This window comes from Oncorhynchus clarkii, chromosome 2, assembly GCF_045791955.1.
Source record: "Oncorhynchus clarkii lewisi isolate Uvic-CL-2024 chromosome 2, UVic_Ocla_1.0, whole genome shotgun sequence".
In the NCBI taxonomy this organism is placed as follows: Eukaryota; Metazoa; Chordata; class Actinopteri; order Salmoniformes; family Salmonidae; genus Oncorhynchus; species Oncorhynchus clarkii.
In genome coordinates, this window is record NC_092148.1 from 61,732,709 (window position 1) to 61,751,126 (window position 18,418).

Genomic DNA, 18,418 nt, shown 5'->3' on the forward strand with positions numbered 1-18,418 from the left:
GATAAAAATTATGCTTATAAATTAAGGACCATGACAAGAAAACCTGCTGATGAAAAGCAGAAAGTTTCACTGGAACTTTTCCAATATTATAATTGCAAACCAACATGAAGTTAAGGCCACCAAAAGTAGAGAAGTCATGATGAGGAATAAAATTCCACATAGAAGTGGGTCTTCTTAGAAATTGATTTATCCAATTGATCTTAAAAGTATTATTTAAGGTAGTAAAGTCCAGAAAATTCAGCCCACCATTCTCATAAGTTTTCATTACAACAGTTTTTCTAATACAGTATAATGGGTACGGTTTCTCCACAGAAAGTTGAAAAGCATCTGGTCTATCTCCTTGCTTATTTTACTGTCAAGATATAAAGATAGAGCTCCATATGTTAGTCTAGAGAAACCTTCAGCCTTGGTTATTAGGACTCTTCCTTTTAAAGATAAGTCCCTCTGTAGCCATTGATTTAACTTCTTCTGTTTTTTTTTTAAATAAGAGGGTTAAAATGTAGTAAGCGTCTACACTTGCCATATTTCAATTTGATAGAGCTGTTACCATTTGTATAGAGAGTCTTAATAGCCTTACAGAAAAAAATCCCCAAAGCCAAGTCTCTCAAGGGAGCGGAAGAGGAACTGATGCTCTACTGTGTCAAATGCTTTATAAAAATCAAAAAAATAATATGAAGCTATCCTCGGTTATTAGGTCTGAGTAGTCAAGTACGTCTAATACTAGTCTGACATTGTTAGAAATATGTCTGTTCCTCATAAAGCCAAACTGTCAATGATTGCATCCAGGACTTCTTTAATTATTTTTGCAAGTAGTAAGGCAAGTAGTAATATCTTATAGACATTATTAAGAAGACAAATTGGACGCCAGTTATCGATGAGCAGCACTTTTTTTTAGGCTTTAGGTATCAGTGTTATTTACCCCTGACTCATTGTAGGAGGGAGAACAGTGTTTTATTACTCTCTAAAAAATACTTCAAATAGGAAGTATGTTCAGAAAATAATTTGTAAAATTCTATTGTAATTCCATCAACACCTGCCGATTTATTGTTCTTTAGATGTTTGATAGACTCTATAATCTCTTAAATTTTGATAGGTTCATCACACTGTTTAGATTCTATATCACTGATAGAGTGAACATTATTCAGTGAGTTAAAAAACATATATGTGGATTCCTGACAGTACGTAGATGTCACGTTCTGTCTGACCTTAGTTCCTTTGTTATGTCTTTGTTTTAGTATGGTCAGGGCGTGAATTGGGTGGGTTGTCTATGTTCGTTTTTCTATAATTTGGGATTTCTGTGTTCGGCCTAGTATGGTTCTCAATCAGAGGCAGCTGTCAATCGTTGTCCCTGATTGAGAATCATACTTAGGTAGCCTGGTTTCACTTTTGAGTTGTGGGTGTTTATCTTCCGTATCAGTGTTTGTTGCCACACGGGACTGTTTTGTTCCTTCACGTTTATTGGTTTGTTCCAGTGTTCTGTTGTGTTTGATTTAACATTATGGACACTTACGACGCTACGCATTGGTCCTCCGATCCTTCTCACTACTCCTCCTCAGAAGAGGACGAGATCCGTTACAGAAGAGCTATACAATTTTCTGAATAAATTGCTACAGTATTTAGCGATTCATTTTTGGTCATCTGTAATAACACCATCAATGTTTAATTTATGGATAGTGTTATTTTTAGAGTGAGATTTCTCAAGTCTAAAGAAATAGGATGAAATCTGTTCTCCCTCAATCAATTTTTTCCTATATCTAATAAAGGCTTCTTCTGCTTTTAATCTATATATATTATCCAGTTTATTTTGTAACTCAATTAGTGCCATCTTCTCCTCCCCCGAGAGGCCGGCTGGGGACCTCTGAGAAAGGGACGTTATCTTAATGATCACCTTTTCCTCTTCAGCTCTTCTGGTCTTAGCAAGATTACTATCATATTTTCTAAAGTATTTGGACACCTCAAATTTAAAGAGCTCCCGGTTCTTGCAATAAGATATTTCTTCACAAGCCCTTTCCAAAAAGTGTGAAAGCAGATCTTTAACCTCAAACTTAACTATATCATTATTTAATAATGAGCTATTTAGCTTCCAGTAGGATGCTCTACCAAGGTTAGTATCAGGGCTAAATATTTTGATATCAATGTAAATGGCTTCCTATGGTCTGTGAGGGGAGTAGTACAAATATTTGTAGTAACACACTCACTATTAATACATTTGGATATAAGACAAAAATCTATTCTGGATTTTCTGGAACCTGTTTTGTTACTCCAGGTGAATGATCTGTCGGCTGGAAACCTCTCTCTCCATATATCAGTAAGATCAAACTTTTCCATAAAAAGTATTAAACCCAAATTCTGATTGATTAATGCATTTGTGGCTGAATGGAAGCAAATCCCTGCAACAATATTCCAACATCTAGTGGAAAGTCTTCCCAGAAGAGTGGAGGCTGTTATAGCAAAGTGGGGGACCTACTCCATATTAATGCCCATGATTATGGCATGAGATGTTCGACAAGCAGATGTCCACATACCTTTGGTCATGTAGTGTATATTTATATTTCATATTCTGACATTGTTCATTCTAATATTTCTTAATTCATTTATTTTTATTTGGAGGATTTGCATGTATTGTCTTGTATTGCTCTGTTGGAGTTAGGAACATAAGCATTTCAGCTCCGCCCATAATAACATCTGCAAAATTATTGTACCAACCAATGAAATGTGATTTGTCTTCAGCCGGTCTTCTGCAAAAAGTGCTGTAACCTGGAGATATGGCGTGTTGGAACATTACCATAAAAAAGATGTGTTTCAATTCAACATTTTGGAATTATTATTTCTCGCTGATATGACAGAAAAGCAGCTCCTCGTGCTTCCTAAACCGTACCGTAAGCGATGCATGTTTGTTCAGACTGAGCGTCCGGGGCTCTTAGCAAAACTCCCCAGTACAGAATTTGCCTTAATTGCAATTAATGTTATGTGTAATGGAACTGAGTCATGATCAAGGGCTAGCTCCTTCTGCTCCTCGGATACAAAAAAACTAAATAAGTCCACTTCTTGTTATCCTCACTGACGCAACCTTATCCAGATAACGCCACCCTCGCTCCAACTAAAAAAAGAGTCAGAGCAAGGCTTGGCTTTACATATTCCAAAACCACTTCTCTTATTTCCCCTTTTGTTCGCCACTGCAGTCCATTCCTTTTCACTCTTAACAGTCTACTCCACTCGACGCGCCATCAGTTTCAAACAAAACATCCGCCTCCGCCATCTTCATTTCCGTACGTTCCGTTACACATTGTCTTCTTTTGATGACATCATCACTGGGACTTTCCGGATGCGTTGGGATTGTCGTGTAAAAAGTTGTTTTAAAATAGGATTACTCTAGGTAATATAGCACCGCAGGGAAGAGGAATATAGATCACAGGAAACCATGAATGAGGGTAAAGATCGACATGACACCGAATGGTTAAAATATTAAAACTCCCCGTTGTCAATAGGGACAGATATTCATGAACAGAATGTCAACAACGCGGCCCCTCCTTGCTATGAAGCGAGTCACCGAGGTAACCTGTTCGGAACCGCCCGAAAACAGGCTATCGCCAGTAGCGAGCAAACAACAGCAAGAGGTCCTGACAGTGGACGAATTTGCGGTCCTTGAAAACAAGCAAGAAGAACTGAATTGCGCTAAACGCAAAGTAGAACAGGTTTTCCAGGTAGCTTTCACAATTATCGGCCTTTTGGACCACACTGGAGCCCACTGTAGTACAGCATCAAGGCAGATATGGCTTAAACTCAAGGGAAAGAGAGACGACGTGTCGAAGGCAAAGGTAAACATTGACTGTGATTAATGAAATTACTGTGATTAATGAAAGGCCCATTCTTCAAGTGTTTATTTATTTTTGTCAGTTATGCAGTTCAATAGCAAAGACCTTTCGTTGGTAGAGCAAAGGTCCATCCTTAAATGTTATGTGGTGGTAATAAAATAAGAGGTACCTGATTGGAATAGGCATGATTTGACCAATGTAAAAATGCTGATATGAAAAGTTGTTTGAGTTTCATATAATATAAGGCTTTGTGTAATCTTCTTTCTAGCTAACTGTACAGATTATATTAGTAAATATTATAAAACTAGTCCATCTGGGTGCCAGGTTTACAGCATCATTACATAAGATCCCGACTGCAGGAAGGGTGTCAATGACACTTTTGTGTTCAAGTTCGGTACTGATTTCCCGTTTATTCTACAACTCTAAAAACAGCAGTCATAACATATTTTACACTTCAGTATCTTGAGTTTCCCTTTGCCAACATTGTGCAGTGGGCAGATTAAGTTCAATGTACAGGTCACCGGATTGGGTAATATTGTATTACTATTGGTGCCAGTAAACTTGGAATCCCCTTCAACCCGATTGAGAACACAGAAAACGGAAGCCCCAACATATTTATACCTTGCCACGTCATTTTTCTCCCTGGTGTACATAGTCATCAGGAAACCATGTGCACTCTATGGAGAGGAGACACACTGTATGTATTGTGACAGCCAGGGCATCTCAAACTTGAGGCTGATTCATCAAATATTTCAGGAAACTGTTGAGATGTTGAGATTTCCTAATTGGGTTTCAGTTGATTTCTTACAACTTCCCATCTTCCACTTTTCAATCTTACCAATTTACAGTCAATGTGATGATGACCGAGTTGTCATTGAAGATGATGAGTGATGTTTTCTTGGGCAGGCGGACAGGGGGTATCCCTGAGCATCCTATTATCAGTTTCAAAAAGCTTTAATCATGGACCTTCTCATGTGAAATTATTTAATCAAATCAAATTTATTTATATAGCCTTTCGTACATCAGCTGATATTTCAAAGTGCTGTACAGAAACCCAGCCTAAAGCCCCAAACAGCAAGCAATGCAGGTGTAAAAGCACGGTGGCTAGGAAAAACTCCCTAGAAAGGCCAAAACCTAGGAAGAAACCTAGAGAGGAACCAGGCTATGTGGGGTGGCCAGTCCTCTTCTGGCTGTGCCGGGTGGAGATTATAACAGAACATGGCCAAGATGTTCAAATGTTCATAAATGGCCAGCATGGTCAAATAATAATAATCACAGGCAGAACAGTTGAAACTGGAGCAGCAGCACAGCCAGGTGGACTGGGGACAGCAAGGAGTCATCATGTCAGGTAGTCCTGAGGCATGGTCCTAGGGCTCAGGTCCTCCGAGAGAGAGAAAGAAAGAGAGAATAAGAGAGAGCATACTTAAATTCACACAGGACACCGGATTGGACAGGAGAAGTACTCCAGATATAACAAACTGACCCTAGCCCCCCTGACACAAACTACTGCAGCATAAATACTGGAGGCTGAGACAGGAGGGGTCAGGAGACACTGACACTGATGTAGTCTAGATCCCCATCCATGGTACTTTATGAACTAGGTGTGTTGCCTACACCTGTGTAAGTTGATGTTGGACAAATAATTTTATGTTGTTGGCATGTCTACTTCTCTAACTGGTGTTGACTCTGTGTTGTTGCAGGAGTACCTGAAAGGTCTCTGTGACCCAGAGCTGCAGCAGGTGGAGCGCTACCCTGTGGACATCCACTGCATCTTTGCCGGTGCCCGGGGTTTGTTCCTGGATCGGCTGCTGCGGGACACCAGCGCTGAGGTTGTGGTGCTGGAGCCGGGACGATTGCGCCTGCTGGGCTGCGTTGAGTCTGTCGTCATGGCACAGAGCCGCGTGCAGCAGTTTGTTGCTCTCTTCCAAGAGAAGCGCAGCCTGCCCGGAGACAGGGAGCAGACCGTCAAACGCACCTTCAAGGCGTTTGTGGAGGAGCGAGACGATAAGTACGCCATGGAGCTGCTCTTGCTACCCAGTGCCCTTAAGGAGGAGCTGCTAGGTCTTGCCCAGAGCCCCACTCAGCCTGGTGGGGTTATAGACGTGGACCAGGATCGCTCCCAAAGCAGCACCCCTGTCACTGACCTTTCCAACCGCATCGTGGACACCAGCTTTGAGGAGAAGGCGGCTGGGGCTCCAGCCGGGGCCGAAGCGGGGTTGCTGAATGGCATCCGACCCTCCCACAAGCGGCGGTCGTCAGAGAGCGAGCTGAGGGACACCAAGAGGCAGTTCTCCCTAGAGAGGAGGGGTCAGTCGATTGAGAAAGAGCGCCACACTGTAACCAGTGACAGCCGAGCTAAGACTCCCTCCAAGGCCAACATGGGGCTTATGGTGCTGGACTCCACTGATAGTGCGGATGACCGGGAAGCTGTGGCCCCTGAGACCAACCTGCGGTGCCTGGTGAACTTCTTCAGGACCATGGGCTACCAGCAGGAGGTGGTGGAGAGGGTGGTGAGGGAGACGGGCCAGACAGAGGACACCTTCCTGCTGCTGGAGCGCATTGTGGAGGAGAGCCAGAGAACAGAGGGGCAGCGAGGTGGGGCGTCCTCAACCCACAACCCTGAGTCTTCATCTTCCTCCTCCACTACTTTCTCCAGGGATAAGGACAGAGGGCCAGATAGAATACCAAACAGAGCCCTGGATGTAAAGTCCAAGGAGAACATTAAGCCACTCAGCAGCAATGCTGTGGGACAGAGGGGACAGTGTAGCAGCATGCTGCAGACAGTGATGCTAAAGAGGAGCAGCACTGGTCAGGGGGGTGCTTACAATATCATCACCATTGATGATGACGAGGACAGTTCCGACACTATGACTGGCGTTAAGGCCAGGACGGCAGAGCAGCTGGATCCTCCATCGGGGTCCAGGATGGACTACTTTTCCCGGGGAGGGGCTCAGACCATGGGGCCGGTACATGTGGAGAGTGTGACGGCACTGCGGAGCACACCACAGTGTCCGACCCAGCCAGCAGGTACAAGGCCAGGCTGCTCCTACCAGACCCTGTCAGCCAGGGTCCCTCCACCCCGCACAGAGCCCCCTCCACCACCCCTGACTGCCACAACCCGCTTCAATGAGTCCCTAAGAACCCCCTACACCCTGACCCTACAGAACAAGCCTGGACACCCTGACCTCCGCCACATCATCATCGACGGCAGCAACGTGGCCATGGCGTGAGTAATCCCCCCTCTTACTGTACCCACACACATTTTGTCATCATCAGATAAGACTTTGTCTGACCCACCTGTGTGTAGGCCTATGTGAGCTCTGGTGTGTGAGTGAAAGCAAGAGTGTAACCCTCAGTCAGGACTTTCTCATGGGTAACATTATAAATGCTCATAGCTGAGAGCTCTTCCAGTAACCCACTGTAAATGTATGTGTGTGTATATATATATATATATATATATATATATATATATATATATATATATATATATATATATATATATGAGTAGATAGGCCTAGCACATGGCTGCAGTGGGGGGCGTCTAAGTGGCTTTCCAGATGGGAAAATCTTTCTCTGACTATGAAATAAGTAATAGTAATGGGCAATTCCACGGTAACGGAATTGCGCTGAGACTCAAATGTTTCACTTAAAATATATGCAAAAACCATTGGTTTCAAAGTTTAACCAACCATACAACTCTCTGCACAATGACTACTTTGAACAATTTACACTGAACATTTTACAAAAACACATTTATTTAATGAGCTCTGCCCCTAAATAAGACCAAATTTGGTTGGTCCAGACCAAATCTGAACAAATCAAAACATCTATGTTTCACAACTTTGGACATCAAAGTACAGCTCAGTAGAGTACCGTACAGAACAGTACAGTGGAGTATATACAATAATGTAGATTACAGTACAATACAGTAATTACAGTGTACGCAACTCTAGTGTGCTTTACTGTGTACTGAACTATACTCTACTTTTCTTTACTGACTGATCTCTACAGTACTGTACTGAACAATACGCTGATATTATTTTACTGTGCTGTACTGTACTTAAGCAATAATACATGAGGCCATGTGCTATGACATTTTTATCATGGCTGTGACGTGGCCATATCCTAGAGGTCGACCGATTATGATTTTTCAATACAAATTATTGGAGGACCAAAAAAAAAAACGTTGACGATTAATCGGGCGATTTAAAAAAAATAAAAATATTTTTTTTTCATGTATTTGTAATAGTGACAATTACAACAATACTGAATGAACACTTATTTTAACTTAATATAATACATCAATAAAAATCAATTTAGCCTCAAATAAATAATGAAACATGTCAATTTGGTTTAAATAATGCAAAAAAAAAGTTTTGGAGAAGTAAAAGTGAAATATGTGCCATGTAAAAAAGCTAACGTTTGAGTTCCTTGCTCAGAACATGAGAACATATGAAAGTTGATTGTTCCTTTTAACATGAGACTTCAATATTCCAAGGTAAGAGGTTAGATTGTAGTTAATATAGTATTATAGGACTATTTCTCTCTATACCATTTGTATTTCATATACCTTTGACTATTGGATGTTCTTATACAGTGCCTTGCGAAAGTATTCGGCCCCCTTGAACTTTGCGACCTTTTGCCACATTTCAGGCTTCAAACATAAAGATATAAAACTGTATTTTTTTGTGAAGAATCAACAACAAGTGGGACACAATCATGAAGTGGAACGACATTTATTGGATATTTCAAACTTTTTGAACAAATCAAAAACTGAAAATTGGGCGTGCAAAATTATTCAGCCCCCTTAAGTTAATACTTTGTAGCGCCACCTTTTGCTGTGATTACAGCTGTAAGTCGCTTGGGGTATGTCTCTATCAGTTTTGCACATCGAGAGACTGAAATCTTTTCCCATTCCTCCTTGCAAAACAGCTCGAGCTCAGTGAGGTTGGATGGAGAGCATTTGTGAACAGCATTTTTCAGTTCTTTCCACAGATTCTCGATTGGATTCAGGTCTGGACTTTGACTTGGCCATTCTAACACCTGGATATGTTTATTTTTGAACCATTCCATTGTAGATTTTGTTTTATGTTTTGGATCATTGTCTTGTTGGAAGACAAATCTCTGTCCCAGTCTCAGGTCTTTTGCAGACTCCATCAGGTTTTCTTCCAGAATGGTCCTGTATTTGGCTCCATCCATCTTCCCATCAATTTTAACCATCTTCCCTGTCCCTGCTGAAGAAAAGCAGGCCCAAACCATGATGCTGCCACCACCATGTTTGACAGTGGGGATGGTGTGTTCAGGGTGATGAGCTGTGTTGCTTTTACGCCAAACATAACGTTTTGCATTGTTGCCAAAAAGTTCCATTTTGGTTTCATCTGACCAGAGCACCTTCTTCCACATGTTTGGTGTGTCTCCCAGGTGGCTTGTGGCAAACTTTAAACAACACTTTTTATGGATATCTTTAAGAAATGGCTTTCTTCTTGCCACTCTTTCATAAAGACCAGATTTGTGCAATATACGACTGATTGTTGTCCTATGGACAGAGTCTCCCACCTCAGCTGTAGATCTCTGCAGTTCATCCAGAGTGATCATGGGCCTCTTGGCTGCATCTCTGATCAGTCTTCTCCTTGTATGAGCTGAAAGTTTAGAGGGATGGCCAGGTCTTGGTAGATTTGCAGTGGTCTGATACTCCTTCCATTTCAATATTATTGCTTGCACAGTGCTCCTTGGGATGTTTAAAGCTTGGGAAATCGTTTTGTATCCAAATCCGGCTTTAAACTTCTTCACAACAGTATCTCGGACCTGCCTGGTGTGTTTCTTGTTCTTCATGATGCTCTGTGCGCTTTTAACGGACCTCTGAGACTATCACAGTGCAGGTGCATTTATACGGAGACTTGATTACACACAGGTGGATTGTATTTATCATCATTAGTCATTTAGGTCAACATTGGATCATTCAGAGATCCTCACTGAACTTCTGGAGAGAGTTTGCTGCACTGAAAGTAATAAGTAATAATTTTGCACGCCCAATTTTTCAGTTTTTGATTTGTTAAAAAAGTTTGAAATATCCAATAAATGTCGTTCCACTTCATGATTGTGTCCCACTTGTTGTTGATTCTTCACAAAAAAATACAGTTTTATATCTTTATGTTTGAAGCCTGAAATGTGGCAAAAGGTCGCAAAGTTCAAGGGGGCCGAATACTTTCGCAAGGCACTGTATAGTATTGCCAGTGTAACAGTATAGCTTCCATCCCTCTCCTTGCCCCTACCTGGGCTCGAATCAGGAACACATCGACAACAGCCACACTCGAAGCAGCGTTACCCATCGCTCCACAAAAGCCGCAGCCTTTGCAGAGCAAGGGGAAAAACTACTCCAAGTCTCAGAGCGAGTGACGTTTGAAAAGCTATTAGCGCGTACCCAGCTAACTAGCTAGCCATTTCACATCGGTTACACCAGCCATTAGGCTGATAGGCTTGAAGTCATAAACAGCGCTGTGCTTGCGAAGAGCCTCTGGCAAAATGCACAAAGTGCTGTTTGAATGAATGCTTACGAGCCTGCTGCTGCCTACCATCGCTCAGTCAGACTGCTCTATCAAATCATAGACTTAATTATAACATAATAACACACAGAAATACGAGCCTTTGGTCATTAATATGGTAGATTCCGGAAACGATCATTTCGAAAACAAAACGTTTATTATTCCAGTGAAATACAGAACCGTTCTGTATTTTATCTAACGGGTAGCATCCCTAAGTATAAATATTCTTGTTACATTGCACAACCTTCAATGTATGTCATAATTACGTAAAATTCTGGCAAATTAGTTCGCAATGAGCCAGGAAGCCCAAACTTGCATATACCCTGACTCTGCGTGCAATGAACGCAAGAGAAATGACACAATTTCACCTGGTTAATATTGCCTGCTAACCTGGATTTATTTTTAGCTAAATATGCAGATTTAAAAATATATACTTCTGTGTATTGATTTTAAGAAAGGCATTAGTGTTTATGGTTAGGTACAGTCGTCCAACAATTGCTTTTTTCGCAATTTCGATTATATGCAACGAAGGATACGCTAGATAAACTAGTAATATCATCAACCATGTGTTATAACTAGTGATTATGATTGATTGATTGTTTTTTATAAGATAAGTTTAATGCAAGCTAGCAACTTACCTTGGCTTCTACTGCATTAGCGTAACAAGCAGGCTCCTCGTGGAGTGCAATGAGAGGCAGGTGGTTATAGCGTTGGATTAGTTAACTGTAAGGTTGCAAGATTGGATCCCCCGAGCTGACAAGGGGAAAATCTGTCGTTCTGCCCCTGAACAAGGCAGTTAACCCACCGTTCCTAGGCAGCATTGAAAATAAGAATGTGTTCCTAACTGACTTGCCTAGTTAAATAAAGGTATAAAAAATAAATCGGCGCCCAAAAATAACGATTACCGATTGTTATGAAAACTTGAAATCGGCCCTAATTAATCGGCCATTCCGATTAATCGGTCGACCTCTAATCCTAACCCTGGTTGTCAAGTGCAATTTTAGACGTTCTCTAGTCGTTATTTCTATTCGTATTGACTGCCATGTAAAGCAAAACTACCCAAGCACTGGTTGCAGGTTCCTATGGCAAAAAAAAGTTGCTATGGAGGCCCCCCCTACCCCTTGCCTAGGAACATACAGAGAACTCAAATGTGTATTTTTATTTATTTATTTTACCTTTATTTTACTAGGCAAGTCAGTTAAGAACAAATTCTTATTTTCAATGACGGCCTAGGAACAGTGGGTTAACTGCCTGTTCAGGGGCAGAACGACAGATGTGTACCTTGTCAGCTCGGGGATTTAGGGCTGGATTGGGAAGGTGTGAAACGTATCACAGAGAGAAAGAAGCCAATCAATCTTATCGTACAAGTTCTCAACATTTTATGAGCTATCACTCAGAGAAAATTACACCAGCATTAAACTGATTCATTGATTGATTGAAACTATATCAATGCATTTGAATCATGAAGGTCATATGATGGAAAAGACAAAACAATTCCGATTCAGATTCACGTTTGTTCTACAAGAGGAAATCTTAGCACTTCTCACACATCACATAGGCCTCAACAAAACATAGAAAACCTAGCAGATACCCTCCCATCTGACCCCACCCCATACCTGCCCATATGGGGAGTTGTTCATAATAGAACCCCACAGTGGACATGTCATAATACCCATAAAACCTTGCGGTCAAACAGGGAAATATTTCCAACCGTTTTTTCCACCATTCCTTTTTCCCATAGGGGATTTTAAAAACACTTAAAATAAGGGCTGTGTTTTGTGTAGGCTTACCCTGGCGTGATGTTTTGATAACTGTGTAAATCTCGGACAAGGTGACTTTTAATTGGGCTCTATTTATTCTCAGATTTGAAAATGCTAATTAGAAATTAAAGTAGATGATCAGCTAATTAGCATTTTATTTTGGGGGGTAAGTACAGGCAAATATATTGATAAAAGTCACCTTGTCAAGGCCTCCTGAGTGGCGCAGTGGTCTAAGGCACAGCATCGCAGTGCTTGAGGCGTCACTTCAATTGGCCCAGTGTTGTCCGGGTATACGGTCTGATATACCACCTCTGTCAGCCAATCAGCATTCAGGGCTCAAACCACCCAGTTTATAATGAACTATACTCTACTTATTTACTGTACTGTAGTTGTGAAACCAACTGTGGTTTGTGACTACTTTGATTTCCCATTGTAGCCAATTGAATTGCTGAAAATCTGTTAAGGATTTGGTAACAGAATTCTGAGTTCTAATCACTTGCATAAACAAAATTATACCCGTAAAACAACAAACTAATTGATAGGCCTACCTTGTTACTTATGTGAACTTTTATTATCCTGTCTCGTCATGAGGGAGAGAAATGTGAAAATATCTTAAAGATATGTGGGGTTTTGGTAATGGAATTTCAAATCGCAAGGCAATGTTTCTTAAATTTACAGAAGGCAGACATTTTTCTCAAACTAAGTATGTGTTGATATTAGTTGGCAGGGGTCTTTACATCAACATGATTGTGTTTTGATATATTTCTAATCATTTTTAAGACTTTTTCTGGTAGACCCCTTTCCCATCTGTTTGACCAGAAATCAAAGCCTTAGCTTATTCCTAATTTTTAGGATGCAAGATGGTTGAAAAATGTATCTATGCTGAAATTTCTCAGAAATATAGACTCTTAGCTTTTATTTGACACCCAATTGGATATGCTCCTATGAACGTCACATTGGTGCTCATGGGTCCTTTTACATGGAAATGACCAAATATAAACTCTCTCTTTTCACTTCAGTCAGTTTTCCTGTTTCTTCCTTCTTGCCCTAAGCAATTTTATTCTGTCTACTGAGGTCATTACTGGAAGTATGAACAAGTATGGGGGTTTTATTTAAGAAAACTACAAGGGGGAATTTTTGTTTTGTTTTTTTGTTCATATTTCAAGGTGATTTTACTATCCACGTCAATGGTACTGGGGTTAGTTGCACATCCTGTTTGAACTCACTTTCTCTTTAAGAGGGAACTTCCCAGTGACTGCAATGTGCCATTGCCTCACAAAAATTGAGATTTGTGTGTTTTGAGCTTTTGTGTGTATGTGTTCGTCATGCTTTCTGGTTACTACTTAAAACGATCTCTGGCCATATTGTTCAGCACTCTCACTATTTTTACTTGGACTCCAAGTAATATAAACTAACCCTATGTCAATCTTATTTTTAGATAAACATTGCATTCAGAAGGTATTCAAACCCCTTGACCTTTTCCACATTTTGTTACTTTACAGCCTTTTCTAAAATTGATTTAACTTGTTTTTCCCCCCTATCAATCTACACACAATACCCCAAAATGCAAAAGCAAAAACTGATTTTTGCACAAAACTGAAATATCACATTAAAACCGGCATGGTGGCTTGTTAGACAAAAGGGGAAGTGGGGGTCAACTACAGTGCCTTGCGAAAGTATTCGGCCCCCTTGAACTTTGCGACCTTTTGCCACATTTCAGGCTTCAAACATAAAGATATAAAACTGTATTTTTTTGTGAAGAATCAACAACAAGTGGGACACAATCATGAAGTGGAACGACATTTATTGGATATTTCAAACTTTTTTAACAAATCAAAAACTGAAAAATTGGCCGTGCAAAATTATTCAGCCCCTTTACTTTCAGTGCAGCAAACTCTCTCCAGAAGTTCAGTGAGGATCTCTGAATGATCCAATGTTGACCTAAATGACTAATGATGATAAATACAATCCACCTGTGTGTAATCAAGTCTCCGTATAAATGCACCTGCACTGTGATAGTCTCAGAGGTCCGTTAAAAGCGCACAGAGCATCATGAAGAACAAGGAACACACCAGGCAGGTCCGAGATATTGTTGTGAAGAAGTTTAAAGCCAGATTTGGATACAAAAAGATTTCCCAAGCTTTAAACATCCCAAGGAGCACTGTGCAAGCGATAATATTGAAATGGAAGGAGTATCAGACCACTGCAAATCTACCAAGACCTGGCCGTCCCTCTAAACTTTCAGCTCATACAAGGAGAAGACTGATCAGAGATGCAGCCAAGAGGCCCATGTACACTCTGGATGAACTGCAGAGATCTACAGCTGAGGTGGGAGACTCTGTCCATAGGACAACAATCAGTCGTATATTGCACAAATCTGGCCTTTATGGAAGAGTGGCAAGAAGAAAGCCATTTCTTAAAGATATCCATAAAAAGTGTTGTTTAAAGTTTGCCACAAGCCACCTGGGAGACACACCAAACATGTGGAAGAAGGTGCTCTGGTCAGATGAAACCAAAATTGAACTTTTTGGCAACAATGCAAAACGTTATGTTTGGCGTAAAAGCAACACAGCTGAACACACCATCCCCACTGTCAAACATGGTGGTGGCAGCATCATGGCTTGGGCCTGCTTTTCTTCAGCAGGGACAGGGAAGATAGTTAAAATTGATGGGAAGATGGATGGAGCCAAATACAGGACTATTCTGGAAGAAAACCTGATGGAGTCTGCAAAAGACCTGAGACTGGGACGGAGATTTGTCTTCCAACAAGACAATGATCCAAAACATAAAGCAAAATCTACAATGGAATGGTTAAAAAATAAACATATCCAGGTGTTAGAATGGCCAAGTCAAAGTCCAGACCTGAATCCAATTGAGAATCTGTGGAAAGAACTGAAAACTGCTGTTCACAAATGCTCTCCATCCAACCTCACTGAGCTCGAGCTGTTTTGCAAGGAGGAATAGGAAAACATTTCAGTCTCTCGATGTGCAAAACTGATAGAGACATACCCCAAGCGACTTACAGCTGTAATCGCAGCAAAAGGTGGCGCTACAAAGTATTAACTTAAGGGGGCTGAATAATTTTGCACGCCCAATTTTTCAGTTTTTGATTTGTTAAAAAAGTTTGAAATATCCAATAAATGTCGTTCCACTTCATGATTGTGTCCCACTTGTTGTTGATTCTTCACAAAAAAATACAGTTTTGTATCTTTATGTTTGAAGCCTGAAATGTGGTAAAAGGTCGCAAAGTTCAAGGGGGCCGAATACTTTCGCAAGGCACTGTAAGAAGTCACTACAGAGTGATAATTATAACAATTGAAATGCTAATCCTTTGCACATGAACACTCACTCATTCGGAAACAATTGCAATCAATATATATATTTACGCTCAGTGTGTCGTCTTGATCGCTGGTGAAAAGTTTGTTTCTGTTGGAGAGTTTCGTCCTCGCTCTCTCTCTCTCTCTCTCTCTCTCTCTCTGTCTTGGTTAGAAGGGATAGTTCAGAGTGACATTCATTCAGTTGTTATAGAATGGATGTTTTGGCGGTTGTCGTTCTTCGCGTTCAATGATACCAAATTCCTAGCTGCAGACTAGTAATTGATATCAAAGACTTGTTTTTATTCTGTCGGTATCGATGGTCTAAGAGTTTAACCACGTGGTATGGTTAAAAGATTCAGCAATTGTCTACAACCTTTCTCCCCTCCTAATGGAGAAAAACATGGTCTGGTGATAATTTCTCAATGTTGGTGATAATTTCTCAAAGTTGGGTCTTATTCGGAATTGCAGAAAGGGGCTGTCCCAGGACGCCTGACCCTAACTGGGCGTCAGGGGCGGTCCTCTGATTTAGTTAACTCCAATTTCCTTTTTGAGTTTTCCTTCATTAAACAGTCCAAAATCACATTGTAAAATTGTGTAAACAGTATTATACTCACTCATTCATCTTATACCACAATTAGATGTAAACCTCATATCTGAGGCTATTATATAAACAGCGTCATGGTAATGTGGCCACACCGTCTCCCATGATCTTCCCCAAGTTGTAACAAACGGACCAGTTTGTAGCTGGATTCTTCACCGATCTTTTATACTTTCTCTGGAACATGAAATTTGTTCGTACCTCAAGTTCTGTGAGGTGGAAGGAATTCCTTTGTTCTCTATGAAAATGTACTCTCTCTATACTGTGTGTCCATGAGGAGATCCTCAGGAATTTACGACATCTCTCAAAAACCATCAAGTGCTATGATGAAACTGCCAAAGGAAAGGAAGACCCAGAGTTACCTCTGCTGTAGAGGATAAGTTCATTAAAGTTACCAGCCTCAGAAATCACAGCCCAAATAAATGCTTCAGAGTTCAAGTAACAGACACGTCTGAACAGTTGATGTTGAGAGGAGACTGAGTGAATCAGGCCTTCATGGTCGAATGGACATTAGACCGGTGGAAATCTATCCTTTGGTCTGATGAGTCCAAATTTGAGATTTTTGGTTCCAACCACTGTGTCTTTGTGAGACGCAGATTAGGTGAACAGATGATCTCCGCATGTGTGGTTCCCACCGTAAAGCATAGAGGAGGTGTGATGGTGTGCTTTGTTGGTGACACTGTCTGTGATTTATTTAGTATTCAAGGCACACTTAACCAGCATTCTGCAGCGATGCGCCATCCCATCTGGTTTGCGCTTAGTGGGACTATCACTTGTTTTTCAACAGGACAATGACCCAACACACCTCCATGATTACATAATGTACCTTCGTTATATAGGTATGCATGTCAGCTGTGACATCGGTTTTGCACAACGGGCGTTAAACTAGACATTGGCCAATACCGATGTTGGCATTTTTAGCTAATATCGTCCGATTCCGATATGTTCACTGATTATATCGCACATCCCTAGTAATTAGATTAATGTATTGTGAAGGATCAACAACTCGGGGTAGAATTTGATGTATAATTGTACAACTTTCAGAAAGTGACATTTCGGACCTGAATGCCAAAACATTCAAGAGATACGGGTGCTCAATGTTGACCATTTTGCATACCCCACCATACCATGAGACAGCCACATCTTCATCACTGGAAAAGAAAACCAGTTGAGATTGATTTTATTTAAAAGCTGACAAACAGGGTTGTCATTTAAAAAAAAAAAAATCTGGAAAAAGTTTTGCATAATTTTTTTTTTTTTTTTTTTACCATTTAATGTCAATGATCTAGCTTTTTTCATATTCACATATGTTGTAGCTTAGACTCTATTTTACATAATCTAAGGCAGGAATTGGCAACTGGCGACCCCCTTTTGTAGGCCCCGCGGCCAGCTATCTAAACTTGTAGTAAGCATGGTCGAATTACCCACCGGGGAGGGGCCCATTGATCATCCGTTAACTGCAAACATTTGCCTCCACCCTCTGGCAAATGTCTAGAATTGCATGAAATTAGTTTTAAAGTTGCCCATCCCTGATATAAGGTTTTTGTGTTATGCCCGCCATCGGTTCAGACAGAGCATGCTCTTGAATACAGGGTGGATGTCATGCTTTGGTTGATAAATGTACTAAAATGGGAATACAATTTTCAACATTCAAATGGTACCACAAAGATGGTTGGAGGTCCACTTATTCTGAAATAGTTTCTGTAGTTAGTAACATATACAACTAGCTTTCCTGAAAATATTTTGTTAAAATATCATTTGATCTCTGAGAAATTAAGCTAATTGATTGCACCTAAATTGGCAATTTCTTATTTATAGGATTCACAAAATATTCAATAAATATAGTACCCAACATCCGATTTGGACCAAACTTGTTTTCCGACCAATGAGTAAGACATGAGGAATCCCGGGAGAAAAACAACAGCCATTCACAAACCCCCCACATCCCATGCCAATCCCTCCCCAACAACCAGTATACAGTATCAATTCTCTATGTTTGACAAGTAGTATGAAGCTGTTTCTTGGAGTATTGCTTTTCCATACTATGTAATGTATTCCCTGTGAATCTGTTGATGGGTTTCTTCCCCTGTTAAAAAAATAGACAGCAGATTTAACTACAGAAAAAATTTCAGAACAGACTGAAATGGTGGGTGTCATGGCTTTCTGAAATGTCATGGAATGATTCAGTTGACTTGAATAGGAATATCTGTTGTTTTATATCATACTGTCAGTCCTCCATAGGAAACATATTGATAGGTTGTAGCTAGAAATATACATAATAGAATAGACATTACCATTTAAGTGGACATTCGATCGTGGGTGGGTTTGTGTTAGTAATTATACTGAACATTAAATATAAATGCAACATATAAAGTGTTGTTCCCAT

General features: G+C 40.6%; 1 protein-coding gene across 1 annotated transcript in view; it reads left to right on the plus strand.

The window, feature by feature from the left end:
- Nucleotides 1-3,281: 3,281 nt before the first annotated feature.
- LOC139371164 (NEDD4-binding protein 1-like) overlaps nt 3,282-18,418 on the plus strand; it is a 31,273-nt gene continuing 16,136 nt past the window's right edge. The window contains exons 1-2 of the mRNA XM_071111296.1: nt 3,282-3,818; nt 5,516-7,041. Of these exons, the coding sequence (XP_070967397.1) occupies nt 3,501-3,818; nt 5,516-7,041 (1,844 nt within the window). The 5' untranslated portion in view covers nt 3,282-3,500. The remainder of the gene's footprint in view (nt 3,819-5,515; nt 7,042-18,418) is intronic.